General features: G+C 37.6%; 1 protein-coding gene across 1 annotated transcript in view; it reads left to right on the forward strand.

Annotated features, from left to right (window-relative positions):
* The window catches only part of Dst (dystonin), a 456059-nt gene that overhangs the window by 363672 nt on the left and 77243 nt on the right, over positions 1-15144 (forward strand). Inside the window, 2 exon segments of the mRNA XM_047559692.1 lie at positions 876-1371; positions 2557-4028. Coding sequence (XP_047415648.1) covers positions 876-1371; positions 2557-4028 — 1968 coding nt within the window.

Below are 15144 nucleotides of genomic sequence, written 5' to 3' on the forward strand. Positions count from 1 at the left end.
AGTCAGAATAAATAGCAGAAGCTCCATTGTGATTCCAGTTAGATTTCTTCAGCTGTGACTGGTGACTTGAGGGCCGGGAGGTGATTCCATGAACTGAAAATACTAATAAGTCTTGGTAATTTGGGGTCACATGTTCTAGTTCATATCTGTTCATAATCTGAACATAAAACAAAAGATAAAAATGAATATCTGGGGGAAAATATTTCTTTCTAGTCTTAGTCTCCCAGAGATGGATAGATAAATAGAAGATTAATAAAATGTACAATAAGAGGTAGATAAATATACTGAAAGAAAGAAATTCTGGGGTCCTTCATTTTATAATCAGTCATGTTGAACCTATACCTTCTGAGCAACTTGATTTTCTAACACCTATTATAATAAAGACTATGAATAATAAATCTTTAGTTTAAAAAATCTTATAAATTGTAAATAAGTACATCATGAACATGATACACTATTATCACTGCTCTTTTTCTCTAATGTAGAATACTATTGAATATTTCATAAATTAGGCAAAGAGAAAAACGTGAATAGGAAAAGATGAATTTGGTGGTCATGTGACATAAACTTGTCCCTGGCAGTGTTTCCTTTTGTGTATGAAAATTGGAACTTGTACTTTTGTTCATTTTGTCCAGGCTACCAAAAATATTTGTGCTATTCTTCCCCTTCGGGAGATGTGATGATTTTAGATGATGCTATCTCTGTGAAGCACTGTGACTGTAGGAATTAGTTTAAGATAACTGCACTGCCCTTCACATAAAAGCTAGGAAAGCAATAACTAGGAAACAAACAAAGAGTAGATGAATTGGTACCTTATCTGTCTTCTTTAATCAATTATACAATAATTTGTGTTTATTTACCCTCCTTTACCTTAGATTCTGCTGCAAGAATTCGATACACGGAAGCCTCAGTATGAACAGCTAACAGCATCTGGTCAGGGCATTCTGAGCAGACCTGGAGAAGACCCTTCTTTACATGGGGTTGTGAAAGAGCAACTGGCAGCTGTGACCCAAAAGTGGGATGGCCTGACAGGACAATTGAGTGACAGATGTGAATGGATTGACCAGGCCATTGTCAAAAGCACTCAGTATCAGGGCCTGCTGAGAAGCCTTTCTGGTAAGCTGAGTGAGCTAGATGACAGACTCACCAGCAGCCTGGTGGTGAACATGCTTCCTGATGCCATGAACCAGCAACTGGAAACAGCCCAAAACCTGAAGCAGGAAGTAGAGAAAGAAACAAAGCAGATAAAAGTGGCCCAGGCACTCTGCGAGGACCTGTCAGCACTGGTTAAAGAAGAGTACTTGAAAGCAGAACTCAGTAGGCAACTGGAAGGTGTCTTAAAATCATTTAAGGATATTGAACAAAAAGCAGGTTTGTCTTCTCTTACGATACGTATATTTCCTGGACAGAAATAGTTATTAGATATTGCTGTTTCTGAGCTGTTGCCAATGATCCAGGACCCTGAAGAGCCCCTGCCTCATTGAGCATGAGTGAAGGAGAGGCTGAACACAGGAGTGCAGAGAACAGTTTAAGGGTCAGGGAATTCCACTCCCATGGTAGATGCTCTATTGCCAAAATACACTTAATGAAGGCTCATTGAGATCTCTTGTATCCCAAATTGGTTTTTAAAAGATGTAAACATTTTTTCTGTGTGACAGTCTTATTTCACTGGAAAAAGAAATAGATAAATCTTTTTCAAGATGGTATCATTTTCTTATCTACTATTACTTTTTTCTGATTCTATGACAGAAAACTTTTCTAAAGAAATTTCTCTATTTCCCTATTCTTCTCTCTCACTTATTGCAGCACTAATTCTGTGGCAGATGTGCCAGTGTTTATTAGAGACACCATAGTATGCTGTTGGAGTTCAGGAGGTTCTTGCCAAGGAAGGGCAAATTTTGTTACTGTGTTTATTTTTGTTTGAAAAAATAGCACTAGACCTTGCACTTGGTAAATACTCAATTTATGTTTTTTAATTATTGGATGTGTTTATTGATTACAGCAATCATTTCACACTACTCCTTTATTCAACATGGAGACAACATAATGTAATCCATAGAGACTGCATGGGTTTATATCCTGACTTAACTGCTTCAGAGCTGGAAGATCCTGGGCAAATAATTAAACCTCCATGATGTATAAAAGCCATGGATATGAAACAGTCATTGCAAAGAAATGTTTTATTTATTTATTAACATAATCTAGACCTTGGCAGTCATCTCTTCCCCATTCTGGAATGGAGATGATCTTGGCAGAGTAGGCCATATGCTGTGTGACCACACTATGCAACTGGATGTATTTTTACTTCCATAATCAAGGTTTTCTCCTCTTTTCTGCCTTCTGCTTCTTGCCAATTATTCTTTTTTTTTTTTAATTGTACTTACATCTTACTACTTCTTTCCCTTTCTCAGTAAGTTCACTTTTAGTTCTTATAGTCAATGCTAGAAGTTCTTGCTTTTAGACATTTCTGCATATTCACTTGAAGATCTTTTTTCTTGACTTCTCATAGATTGTTATTTTGATGTAAAGTAAACAAGTCTCTGATTTTGCTTTTAGAGAATCATGTCCAGCACCTGCAGTCAGCCTGTGCAAGCTCTCATCAATTCCAGCAAATGTCTAGAGATTTTCAGATTTGGCTGGATACAAAGAAAGAAGAGCAAAACAAGTCTCATCCAATATCAGCCAAACTTGATGTCCTGGAGACATTAATTAAAGATCAGAAAGAATTCAGTAAAACTTTGACTGCTCAGTCTAATATCTATGAAAAAACTATTGCAGAAGGTGAAAACTTGTTATTAAAAACACACGGGTCTGAGAAGGCAGCCTTACAGTTACAGCTTAATACTATTAAAACTGATTGGGATGGATTTAATAAGCAGGTGAAAGAAAGGGAAGACAAGTTAAAAGACTCGTTGGAAAAAGCCCTCAAGTATAAAGAGCATGTAGAGACTCTCCAGCCATGGATTGATAAATGTCAAAACAAGCTGGATGAAGTAAAATTTTGCTTGGATCCTACTGAAACGGAGAATTCTATTGCCAAATTAAAGTCTCTGCAAAAGGAAATGGACCAACACTTTGGTATGGTAGAATTACTGAACAACACAGCCAATAGCTTGCTCAGTGTTTGTGAGGTGGATAAAGAGATTGTTACAGATGAGAATAAATCACTGATCCAAAAAGTGGACATGGTCACTGAACAACTTCACAGTAAGAAATTCACCCTGGAGAACATGGCCCAGAAGTTTAAAGAATTTCAAGAAGCTTCCAAAGAAGCTAAAAGGCAGCTTCAGTATGCAAAGGAACAGCTGGATGTCCATGATTCCCTGGGACCCCAGGCTTACAGTAACAAATACCTGACCATGTTGCAGACGCAGCAGAAATCACTTCAGACCTTGAAGCATCAGGTGGATGTGGCCAGAAGGCTTGCACAGGATCTTGTGGTAGAAGCCTCAGACTCAAAGGGAGTCTCTGATGTTTTATTACAAGCAGAAACCTTAGCTCAGGAGCATAGTACACTAAGTCAGCAGGTTGATGAGAAGTGTTCATTCTTGGAAACCAAGCTTCAGGGCATTGGGCATTTCCAGAACACCATCCGAGAGATGTTTTCCCAGTTTGCAGAATTTGATGATGAACTGGATGGCATGGCTCCAGTGGGGAGAGATGTAGAAACATTGAAAAAGCAAAAGGAGGGTATAAAATCCTTTCTGAAAAAACTAGAAGCCCTTATAGCAAACAATGACAATGCCAATAAAACCTGCAAGATGATGCTAGCCACAGAAGAAACCTCTCCTGACCTCGTTGGAATCAAGAGGGACTTGGAGGCCTTAAGCAAACGGTGCAACAAGTTACTGGACCGGGCCCAAGCCAGAGAAGAGCAGGTTGAAGGGACAATTGAGCGTCTTGAAGAATTCTACAGCAAATTGAATGACTTTTCTACTCTGCTTCAGAAGGCTGAAGAACGTGAAGAATCACAAGGTCCTGTTGGTATGGAAACAGAGACTATTAATCAGCAACTTAATGTTTTCAAGGTAGGGAATTCTTCATTCTTGCTGAATGTTTTTATTATGAAAAGACGTTTATAATTGGCATAGAAAGGTGGTTACCTATTATTTAGAATCTTCAAGAATGACCATAATAGAGTATTTGAGCATATGTGGGGGTAATACTCAGGTGCATGGGGCAGTTCCAAGCTTATTATGAATTTGGATCCTCATAGGATAAGGACTGAGATACTCCCAAGAGGTCAGAAGGTGCTAGAGAAATTTCTAAACAAGCCAGAATCTGACATGGAGTTTATTTCTGATGTCATTCACAACTGACATCTGTAGTTACCAGAGCTGTATTTTGAACTCTGCTGCATTTTCTTTAATGGTGAATTACAGTCTTTTCCTTTTCTTTTCTCTTGTCATTCTTCTTAATTTAATTTCTTCTGCAAACACTTTTCCTCTTAAAGTTCATGTTTTTAAAAGACGGTGTGGCATTTCATGTTGTAACCCTGGTTTCATAAAACAAAGATCTTGGGTTCATGCCCCAGAGGATTAAGAGTGGGTTATTTTTGATTGGACTGTATATAAGCTCCTCAGGACCAAGAAATGCCTGCCACTTAACCACTTAACCTTAATGAATGGGACATTGGATTAAAACAGTGGCCCCTTTCAGTGTCATTGAATTTGGCCTCATTTGTGGCAGATCAGAAGTCATATATTGCTGTTTGTGTCCTATATATTAAGCATTTGCTGCAGAGTTGTGGTATAAACCTTCACAGTTGCCTTGGGTCCTGTTCTCATCTTGAGATGGGTAAGGACTGGTAAAGATGTATTGATTGCATCATTAGCACAGAGGCTCAGTGGTAGAGCCCTTGCCTAGAATGTGTGAAGCCCTGGGATCAATCCCAATAACCAAAAACAAAACAAAAGAAAGATTAGGTTTTCATTTCTCTTCCCTGCGTTCATGAACTGTGAGAAAATGGGCAAAAGTAATATTTGTTGCTGCTACTGATGGCTACCTCCGCATTTGTGTTTCCAAGCATGAGTACAGTGAAAAAATGTGTTTCTCCAAGTAGAGAACTGAAAGTAGAAGAAGCAAGAGAGGGGAGTTTTCTCACAATTGCACTGAAAGTGTTTTGCAAACTAAAGCAGAACCAAATAAACTTCATTAACATTAATAGCTGTTGAGATTGTCTTGGTTGTCTGTGAAGAAAAGTAGTGATCATGTCTCCTAAAATAAACCATTTACCATGCTGTGCTTGTTTGTTTTCTGATTATTTTGGAAGGAGTTGGTTTATTGAAATTCAGTAATATTATCATGACGTAGATTTAGTGTCTTGAAATCCAGTGACTAAAAAAAGAAAGTTTGCAAGGACAGATTATTTGCATAAATATATTACAGTACCATAGGTAAGAAACAAAAAGAACAAGAATATTATTATGGTGAAGAAAGTTGGTAGCCTCCATAACCAATAACTCCATTTATGTCTGTGTGCGTGTGTTTTAGTCAGCTTTTTCGCTGTTGTGACTAAATGACCCAACTAGCACAATTGTAGAGGAGGAAAGGTTTATTTGAGGGCTCAGTTTCAGAGGTCTTAGTCCATAGAAGGCTGGCTCCATTCCTTAGGGCTCGAGGTGAGGCAGTACATCATGGTGGGAGAGAATGGTGGAGGGAAGCAGCTCACATCACAGTGATCAGGAAGCAGAGAGAGACCACTTGCCAGATACAATATATTCCCCAAAGCCACACCCCAATTCCCACCTCCTCCAGCCATACCCTACCACTTCAGTTACCACTCAGTTAATTCCTATCAGGGGATTAAATCACTGATTAAGGGCCTAGGGTTGTGGCTCAGTGGTGGAGCGCTTGTCTAGCATGCATGAGACCCTGGGTTCGATCCTCAGCACCCAATAAAAATAAAATAAAGGTGTTGTGTCTACCTACAACTAAAAAAATATATTCTAAAAAAATCACTGATTGGATTAAGATTCTTACGACCCAGTCATTTCTCCTCTGAACCTTCTTGCATTGTCTCACACTTGAGCTTTTGGGGGACATCTTATATCCAAACCATAACAGTGTGTGTCTATTCTAAAAAGTAACAAAGTAAATCACATTTATCATGGGCTGTGTGTGAGGCATCATCCTAAACTTCATATTTAACCCTGCAGTTAAGAGAGGGAGATAATATTATTATCCTTCTCTTACTATAAAGAAATGAAGACTCAGGAGTGTTAGGTGTAGTAGTGTCAGAGATTCTTTATGTCGACTTTATTGATCATTTTCACATCTGATATTTTCTCTGGGGAATTTTCACATCATCTTTACTTGTAATCTAATTTAGGTGCCCAGTAGCCAGCTATTGTTCATTTTAATCCCAAATACCAAGAATATCCACTTAAGGAAATTGTCTATAAAACTAGCTACTATGAGAAACATGAGGTAAATGTGTGTGAAGTTGATGTTCTGTGGATGCCTTGATGGTAGTGGTGGTTGTGATTCCGGTGAGTCTCATTACTGCTATGATTAACTGAGATGAAACCAGATAGTCCATTGTCTTAATGGTTCTTTTTTAAAAATATTTAATTTAAAAAAATTTTTTAGTTGCAGATGGACATAATACCCTTATTTATTTATTTTTATGTGGTGCTAAGGATGGAACCCAATGCCTCATGCATGTTAGGCAAGCACTCTACTACTGAGCCACAACCCCAGTCCAATCTTAGTGGTTCTATCTTCCTTCATTAAAGTGGCAAGTTATTTCATTTACTATTCAAGTCTTGATTGAGTTTCTCTGGGTCTTTAGTTTCAACATAGTTTTTTAGAAAGTGTTTTGATTTGTTTCATGGAATAATTTGTACTAAGTGAAAAGCTAAGTCTTATAATTTCTGATAATGAAACAGAAAAGCACCAAAGGACTAGGCCTGTTTTCATCACAGACTTTTTGAAGTATAATCCACTTTGGCATTAGTCCATCAGGTAGCTTTAGTTTTTAACCTAATGTCATGAATAAAATTCTCTAACAGTTTTTCTTAATGCAAAATAAATTGCTTTTAGAGCAGGACTGAAACTTAATAGTCATTATCCTGTTACTTACTAGGTGTGCCTCATATTCAGTGGGAGAATATGTTATTTAAACCAGGAAGACAGATTTCCCTGCTTCCATTTTACCCCTAAACTTTAGCCTAAGAAATAGCTGTTCATATTGAACTTAGGTTTCCTTGAAAAGACAAAATTAATTTATATTTAACCAAAACATAATGATTAAAACAAAAGCTGTTCTGAACAAAATGTCCTGATTCACTCTCAGTGAAAACTATTCTCAAGATTTTGAAAATAGATTAGTGTTATTTTAGTTAGCTTGAAGTTTTTAAACTGTTTGATTTTTTATAAGTTCTGTGGCCATGTGTATTCCTTGTGCTAAATATTGGTGATTGGATTAAGTATGTCTAGAGTGGCTGTCTCCTTAGTCACTCTGTAGACATGCTATATCACTCTGTAGTGTTGATAACTCAAAGTACCATTTTTCCGCTTATACTTTGCAGCTATTACAATTAAATTCTGTGCACACTGTCATAAACTGTTGACTTGAATAACAGAATAGATTCTGTACATTTCTAGACAGGAAGAAAGAAACCCCATTGGTGTTCTCTCTGCCCCTAACTTCTGTTTGAAGGTCCATAACTCAATGTCATTTTCAAATTGAAGATAAATTTTCATTAAGAAATAGTAACATTTCTACATGTTTACTTGTCAAAGATATGTGAAACTGACTGCAGTCTCTGGAAGAAGTATGTCCTTGTGATTCCTATGATGCCCATAACATCCAATCAGATCTCCTGATCATCATGAAGTAATCACTGTCACCATATTGAATTGATTTAATTTCAGTGAAGATCAAAGAAACTAGATGTTTTGAAGAACATACACAGTCACATTCTAACTAAATTAGCACTCCTCCCTACCTCTTTGTGTAGGTCATGGTTTTTAAAAAAAGAAAGTCTTACCTCAGATTCTGCTTTACTATTTACTTCTGGTCACTCTGTTGTTGCCCAGTTGGATTTCATTTTATCATCACAAATTAATACATCTCTGGTGCGATGCTTTCTGAACTAAAGATTTATTTTTATTTTCAAAATGGAAATGGCATTACATACAGCAGAGCATTTAAAGCCAAGTTGAAACAAAGACATTGACCAGACCAGACCACATGCCTAATTTTACTGAAATAACTTCTCTGGTCCAGGTGAAGCATTGTTCAACCCAGGCATCATTATTTAAATATTGGGTGACTAATATGCAAAGCATCATGAGGCTCGAAAAGTCAGGCAATTGGGACAAATTTCTTATTATGGGATTTTTAAATAAGTTGAAAAAACCTCTATAATATCACCATATTTACAAAGATAAAACTGTCCAAAGAATTCTTTGGTATTCATGTTTAAGTTGTATTCATATTGGTAGATAGAATACAGTGAGGAATTGTTCTCTGTTTTTGTTGAGTACAGGGGAAAGTCAGATAAAACTGTTTCAGAAAAAAGTTTTCAATAGGCACAATTTCTTGATAGACTAGATTTTTGTGGATGAGACTATTAGCCAGGGGATTGTGCCATCCCTTCCTCTGATATTTTTAAAGGTGAAGCTATTTTTAGCGTAGAAACTGTAACTAGATGAATGGACTTTTATATGAAAGTCACACTATTTAACAAACCACATCAAAGTGCCATTTAAAATTGGATGAAAGAAAACCATACCACATCTGCTGGACAAGACAAAAGTCCCCCCACCCCCACAGAGACCACACCTAGCTATTACCAGTCAGGGCTGATCTGATGGGGGTAGTATTATTAATACCTCATATTTTTATGCTCCCAAACTAGGTGTAACAGATGTCTGCCCTCTTTCCTATATCACACAAGGACTATGCAGTGTTAATCTGGAAGGGTTGTCAAAAGGGAAGCTGGCCACATGGGTCCTCTTTCCAGTTCTGCTGCTGTACATAGCCTCTCATAAGTTCTATTGCTTGATTTAAGATTGAGGAATTAAAGTGGGTTGTTGAGATCAATTTTAGCCAGAGTTTGTATAAACATATATTTAAAAAATTTTTTTTGGTTGTGTTATTGCTGTTTTTGGTTTGTTTTTTATTTTAATTGGATAAATCTATCTCACCATTTTAGTGATCAAAAAAAAAAGAGGCCCAACTATAGCATTTACCATCATTATCACAGGCCTCCCTTAGATGAAAGGAGACTGCCATGATTTCTTTTATTAATGTGGGAAGTTGCTTAAGAGAGGGATATGGGTGTGTGTGTGTTTATTCGGGTGAGAGGGAGCGACAGAAGGCAATTAGCATTGTTAATATGAAATTATACATTGGTTTCCTGATAAGAACATTTGATTAGTAAATGTTTTTAAAATGTCTAGGTCTCTGATCACTTATTAAATAATAGCACAGAACAAGTAAATGCTGTAATTGTAAATTAAGTAGGAAAACTTTTGGAGCCATTCAAGAACCAGGACACCCCAAGAAAATGTCTGTACTCCCATATCCTCTTTTCATGCATCTGTAATTGTCTTCCTCTCAAGGCTATTTTGTTTCTTTAGCCAGCATTTTAATATGAATAAGATTTTCAGATTTTGCTTGGTCTTAGTTTCTCTGAAAGAAACTGAATGGGATAGTTAATGTGTGCATTAGTTTTGCTTTCTGAATGGCTTTTAAAAAATCTTAATTTTTAGATATTTTCCATGTATATATGCATATATCTCAAATAATAAGATTTATATATACCTCATGGAAGATGGTGGAAAAACATAGTATTGTAGTAACTTACAGGAGAATAACAAGTACTTATTAAAGATATTAGCTAAGGTTCACATCAAGATAAACTTCCAAGATCAGACAATAAATCTGCTCAGTGTTTCTTTGTGGTGGGGTTTGACTTTTCTATTTTCTTTAAATTAACTCCAGTGAAATAGGTAGTGCATGTTTATCTGATGAATATCCTTGGAAATCCTTTAGTCATTTATGTGAAAAACTCTATTAGTTTGAAAACTATAGGATGGTATCAATTTTCATTAGCTAATGGCTTATTAGTTTTAAACAAAACAATAGAAAGTGTTGCTCCTGGTGGTTTTTTTTTGTACTTGTAGCACAAAGCTCAGATTATTAGTTTGTAATCTACATTTCAAGAGCTATTGGACTATAAGGGAATTTGGAGTTTTCATGGATAATATTCATTTATTTCACTGACGTTTTCCTCTTACCGTGCCTTGAATTTCTTAATGTCTCCAATCTCAGCTCTCAAGAGTCATGTTTAAGTTGATAAAATTAGTCTTTAACTTTTCCGTGATTATTGCACTTACTGGTCAGATTATTTTCAGGAAGTGTCCTTTTTAAGGACGTAATTTAACTTTAGAAATACAGAATGGCAGGATGGTGCTATTCTGTTTATAATTCAGTTAGTATTGGTGTACTTTCCCCAAATCATCTGCTGTAGCAGATAGTTTAACTGGATCACATCTAGACATTAAGTAAGGGAGACTGTATTTTGAAAACAGCATTGTGATTTCCCTGTGTATGGAATAATAGTGTCGACTGTTTTTCCAAAAAGTTTTTATTTTATTCATTGTGTATTTCTCATGAAAATGTGAGCCATCTACATATCACAATTAATATTTAAGACAGCTTAATGCAGCTTGATTTTATGAACATTAGAGATAACATTTAAAGTGATCGTATAGACCAAATATAGAGGAAAAGATAAACCAGTCCAGTTCTGCTGAGTTCTTTTATTATCCAACTATGCCATTTAAATGTGATTTCAAGTAACAGAGATATGTATAAATTATTACTATAAACTCCAGCCTAATGTTAATAGTGCAGATTTCAGCTTGAATCAGAATATAGTAAATAAATTGAAATCAGTTTAAGAATTACTGTTAAATAAATGGCATATGCTTAAACATATTCAGCCAGAGCACATTTCCCAGAGCATTCCCTACTTCCAAACTGTGTTGTGCCCATTTTTTCATCTGTTCCCCACTCTGCTATAATCATTTCCCCAGTGCCCACTTGCTGTTTGACACGATAGCACTATTTGTTGAATGGTTGAATTTATGAATGAATTATCCATGAGGTTTTTTCCCCCCTTGGCTCCATCTTTTTTTTTTCTTTCTACATTTTTTATTGGTGCATTATAGTTGTACTTAATGATGGGATTTGTTGTAACATATTCGTGCATGCACACATCCATGAAGTTTTAAAAATATTTGCCTACCTCAAATGTGAGGTTATATATTGCTCTTCTTAACTTTTCATTAGACTGGAATAATATTGTGCTAATGAGTCAGAGGCTAAGGTGGACTGAATTAGGGCCATTCTTTCTCATGAAAAATTTCTGTAAGGACCTTAGAGTGTTTAGAGAAAGTTACTCATCCAGATTTCATGGAAACTTTGTTGATATTGCCATGATAGGTAGCTTTCCAAGCTTACATATCAAGATAGTGGCAGCTGGGAGTACGATCCTTGGTGGTTACTAATTCCCAGCCTTGTGCTCAACCCACTGTTCAAACACAGTAGCTGTGTGCACATTTTTCTTTTTGTCTCTTATCAGCACCTCACAACCGACTGTGTGCTTTAAAAAGCACAGGATCAGGTGTTTGTTGAAATATTTCACTTCTTGACCATGAAAAATGGGCTTTGAGATTCTGATGTTAATGGATATGTTCATACCTATTTTTTCTTTATAGATGGTTATATATAATAAAATTTCAGCTTATTGATATACTGAGTTACATCTAATAATTATTGAATGGATGAATTACCTGTAAGGAGTTCTGGTTACAAATAGATTTTTTTTTTCAAAAAATACAACTCGTAGATTTACAAAAAATAATTTTGAGATGATATTTTCTCATTAACCATATAAAAGTTCCCTCCCACATCTTTTCTGTGGATTACCAGAGATAACATAGTTTGCTTTGAACAGAACTGCCTTCTTCCTTTGAGTGTCAGTGCTGTTTTCTTCATGTTCTAATGATTGTTTTATGAGGCTGAAAAAAGAATATCTGCCTTCATATGATACTATCTGCTACTTTGATGGTGTTGCTCACTTCATAAAAAAAAGATTGATTTTAGTAAATCAAACATCATTTTTGCTACAAAGACTAAGGTTTGGCTTGCTGAATTTACTTTGGAACAATATTTTATTTTTTTGTGTGTGTGGTACAGGGGATCGAACTCAGGGCCTTGTGTTTGCGAGGCAAGCCCTCTACCAGCTGAGCTATCTCCCCAGCCAGGAACAATATTTTAAAAGGGTGTTTGTCCAATAGATAAAAATATGTAGAGTTGATTATTTTATTAAGTATCTAGGGTCCAATCTTTGCCTGGACCCTGCATTTATCTCAAGAGGACTACATGGATATTAGTAACTACGAATATTCATGTCAGCAGTGCACAGTGCCTGTAGGAATAATTGACTCCTGAGAAGGTTAGACTTGAACTTGGACTTTAAAAAGGAATGACAAACACTCCTCTTCAAAGTGATCTGCACTTTGATTGGCAGATCCTGCCTAATAGATTCGCGACTGTGAGAGTGTAGTTTAAACTGACAGACAGGGACCTGGGTAGCCCCCTCCTCCTCTTCCTTTCAGTAGACAAGTGAGCTGGGTCTCAAAATGATTTCTTCAGGGCCTCCTGGTGTCAGGTTCTGCCTCTGAAAGCCCTTCGGGTCCTTACCCATTTTGAAGTAGCCGGTGGAGTTTCAGGGATCCCTGAACCCTGTATTGCCCCTCTCCCCAGTCGCAGGACTTGGCCTGTTTTGCGCTGATGTCACCGCCAAGCTGTTGCATTGCAGCCTCTCTGGCCTCGAGGTACCTCCCACTGAAAGTGCTCTCGGCTGGGGAGGAGGCTTGGAGTCGGAGGAAAGATGACTGCGAAGTTAAGTCGCGGGAGGGCGTAGCACCGGAGCGGTAGAGCCGCGGTCTGCAGCAGCCCGCAGGCTCGCAGGCTCGCTGGCTCTGGGACTTAGCAGACGCTGCCTGAAGAGAGAGGGCATTCCTGGGAGCGCCCTGGCTCGAGAGGATGCCTGCCTGGGACCCCGCTGCCCTGAGGAGCCTGGGACAGCGCACGAGCTCCCTGCTGGAGCTCCCTTTCTGCCGCGTCCACTGCCACCTCCGCCTCTCACCAGCTTTAGCTGAAATGAAGGCCAAGCTTCGGCCACAGCAGTTGGTCAGTTTCAAAGGATAAAGTAGTGCTTGGTCTTCAGCTGAATGTGAATCGCGCTGCCTGTGCCTTAGAGGAAACCGCGGAGCTCTTCTTTTGCAGCAGTTGCCTCAGGTGGAATAAGCCTTCTTGAAGATCAGATAAGAATCGTTGGACATTTTTTTTTATAAAGGGACGCTTATTATAGTACAACATGCTTTCTGTTTACTTTGAAAGGTTGCTGGATTGTACTGCTCTGGCTGACTGATCCCCCCCCCCCTTGGGTAGTTCTGGATAACCTAAAAGAAGCTTAATATGGGAAGAAAAGCTGCCTTTTGAATCAAGATTATTTATAGTTATTACCCCCAAAAGAAAGTAAAAGAAAAATTTAACTTTTTCAGATAAAATTAACTTATTTTTCTCTGAAGACTTGGTCTGTGCCTTCAGCTGAACAATACATGGTCTCTGTCTTTTAAGTTTCTGAAACTTGGTTTATTTATAAAGGAGATGGAGTTTTGCAAGCCATCTTTAAGTGGATTACAGTTCACTAGAGCTCTGCTGAAATTCACATTCAGGCTGTTAAAATGCTTGCTCATTTGGAAATTTTAATCTGGAAACCTCAGATGCAAAATTAGACAAAAAAGGGAAATGGACTGACAATGGAATGTTCTGAGTGTTTGAGCCACTTTTAAATGTGTATATGTGTTTCTATGTTTTTGAGTGTGTGAAAGGGAACTTTGGGGGCTGGGGAAGTAGAGGAAGGAGATTTTTGTTCTATGTTCTTGATGCACTTTACTTTTTAGAATAATTCAAAATCAACCAGGTAAAGATAGTTGCATTAGTACTGATGCACTGCTGATAACCTTAAGCACCTCATAAATAACGTGTATTATTTGAGCATGTGTCTTTATGCTGAAGACACTTCATAGTGCTGTTCAGAAGCAGACTTTCTTGCAAGATGCCCTACCTTGTTTCTTACTTTCTGTGTCAAGAGCTGCAATTTTTGTTTTGACTATCTACAAAATGGGGAAGCCACTCAGCAGACCAGACTGTTTACGTCAGAATCCCCCATGTGTAGGGAAGGGTGAAGAAGAAGAGGACCTAAATATTGAAGACTGTTATGTCCCACAGAGGTCAATCTATGACACAGTTAGACTAAATGAACAGATAGACTCTGGTTCAAAAGGTAGCCTGTCTTCCAGGCATTTTACAGATCGGACTTTACCCTACAGTCACAGAACACTGGATGTTAGTTCTTTATGCTCTAATGGTGCCCTTACTTCTTCCAGTGTATTTGAGTTGAGAGGTCGTGAAGCTAACAAACTAGATGAAAAGATGATCTTTGATGCACTCAAACTGAATAGTGACATCATTCGAACCACAGGATTACCCAAAGCCAAATCTCATGCAGAAAAGAAAGAGCATAGACGGTCATGGCGAATGTTTGTCCCAGCCAATTTTATGGATTATGCAAACAAAAGTGAAAGCTCTTTTGTTGAACCTACTGATATGTCAGATGCTGTTACGAAGGCCAGCAAGTGCAGATGGGGCACTAATTCTCTAACTTCCGAGGAGGATGATTCTGGTTTATGTAGCCCTCAAGCAGAGAGGGAAGAAAAACAGGGCATTTTAACTGGAGACCAGTCACAAATTAGAAGCTTGTCTTCTGCTGAAGATATTCATATAACAGAACAATATAGGCCATTTTTTTCTGCTAATTCCATGAGTGAACAGAAAATCCCGTTGCTTTCATGTAGAAGTACCCACCCTGATGATAACTTCAAAATGATTTTGCATGATGTTTCTTCACTCAAGGAAACAAAATGTGTAAGTGATCAAAGGGAAATCCATGATGAAAACTGTTGCCTGCAGAATGATTTGAAAGAGAGCACTAAGGGTGATGCATTAATTATGCCAAGAGATGAAGAAAGGGAGTGCATTTCTAACCCCTGGGA

This window comes from Sciurus carolinensis, chromosome 7 (assembly GCF_902686445.1).
Source record: "Sciurus carolinensis chromosome 7, mSciCar1.2, whole genome shotgun sequence".
Taxonomy (NCBI): domain Eukaryota; kingdom Metazoa; phylum Chordata; class Mammalia; order Rodentia; family Sciuridae; genus Sciurus; species Sciurus carolinensis.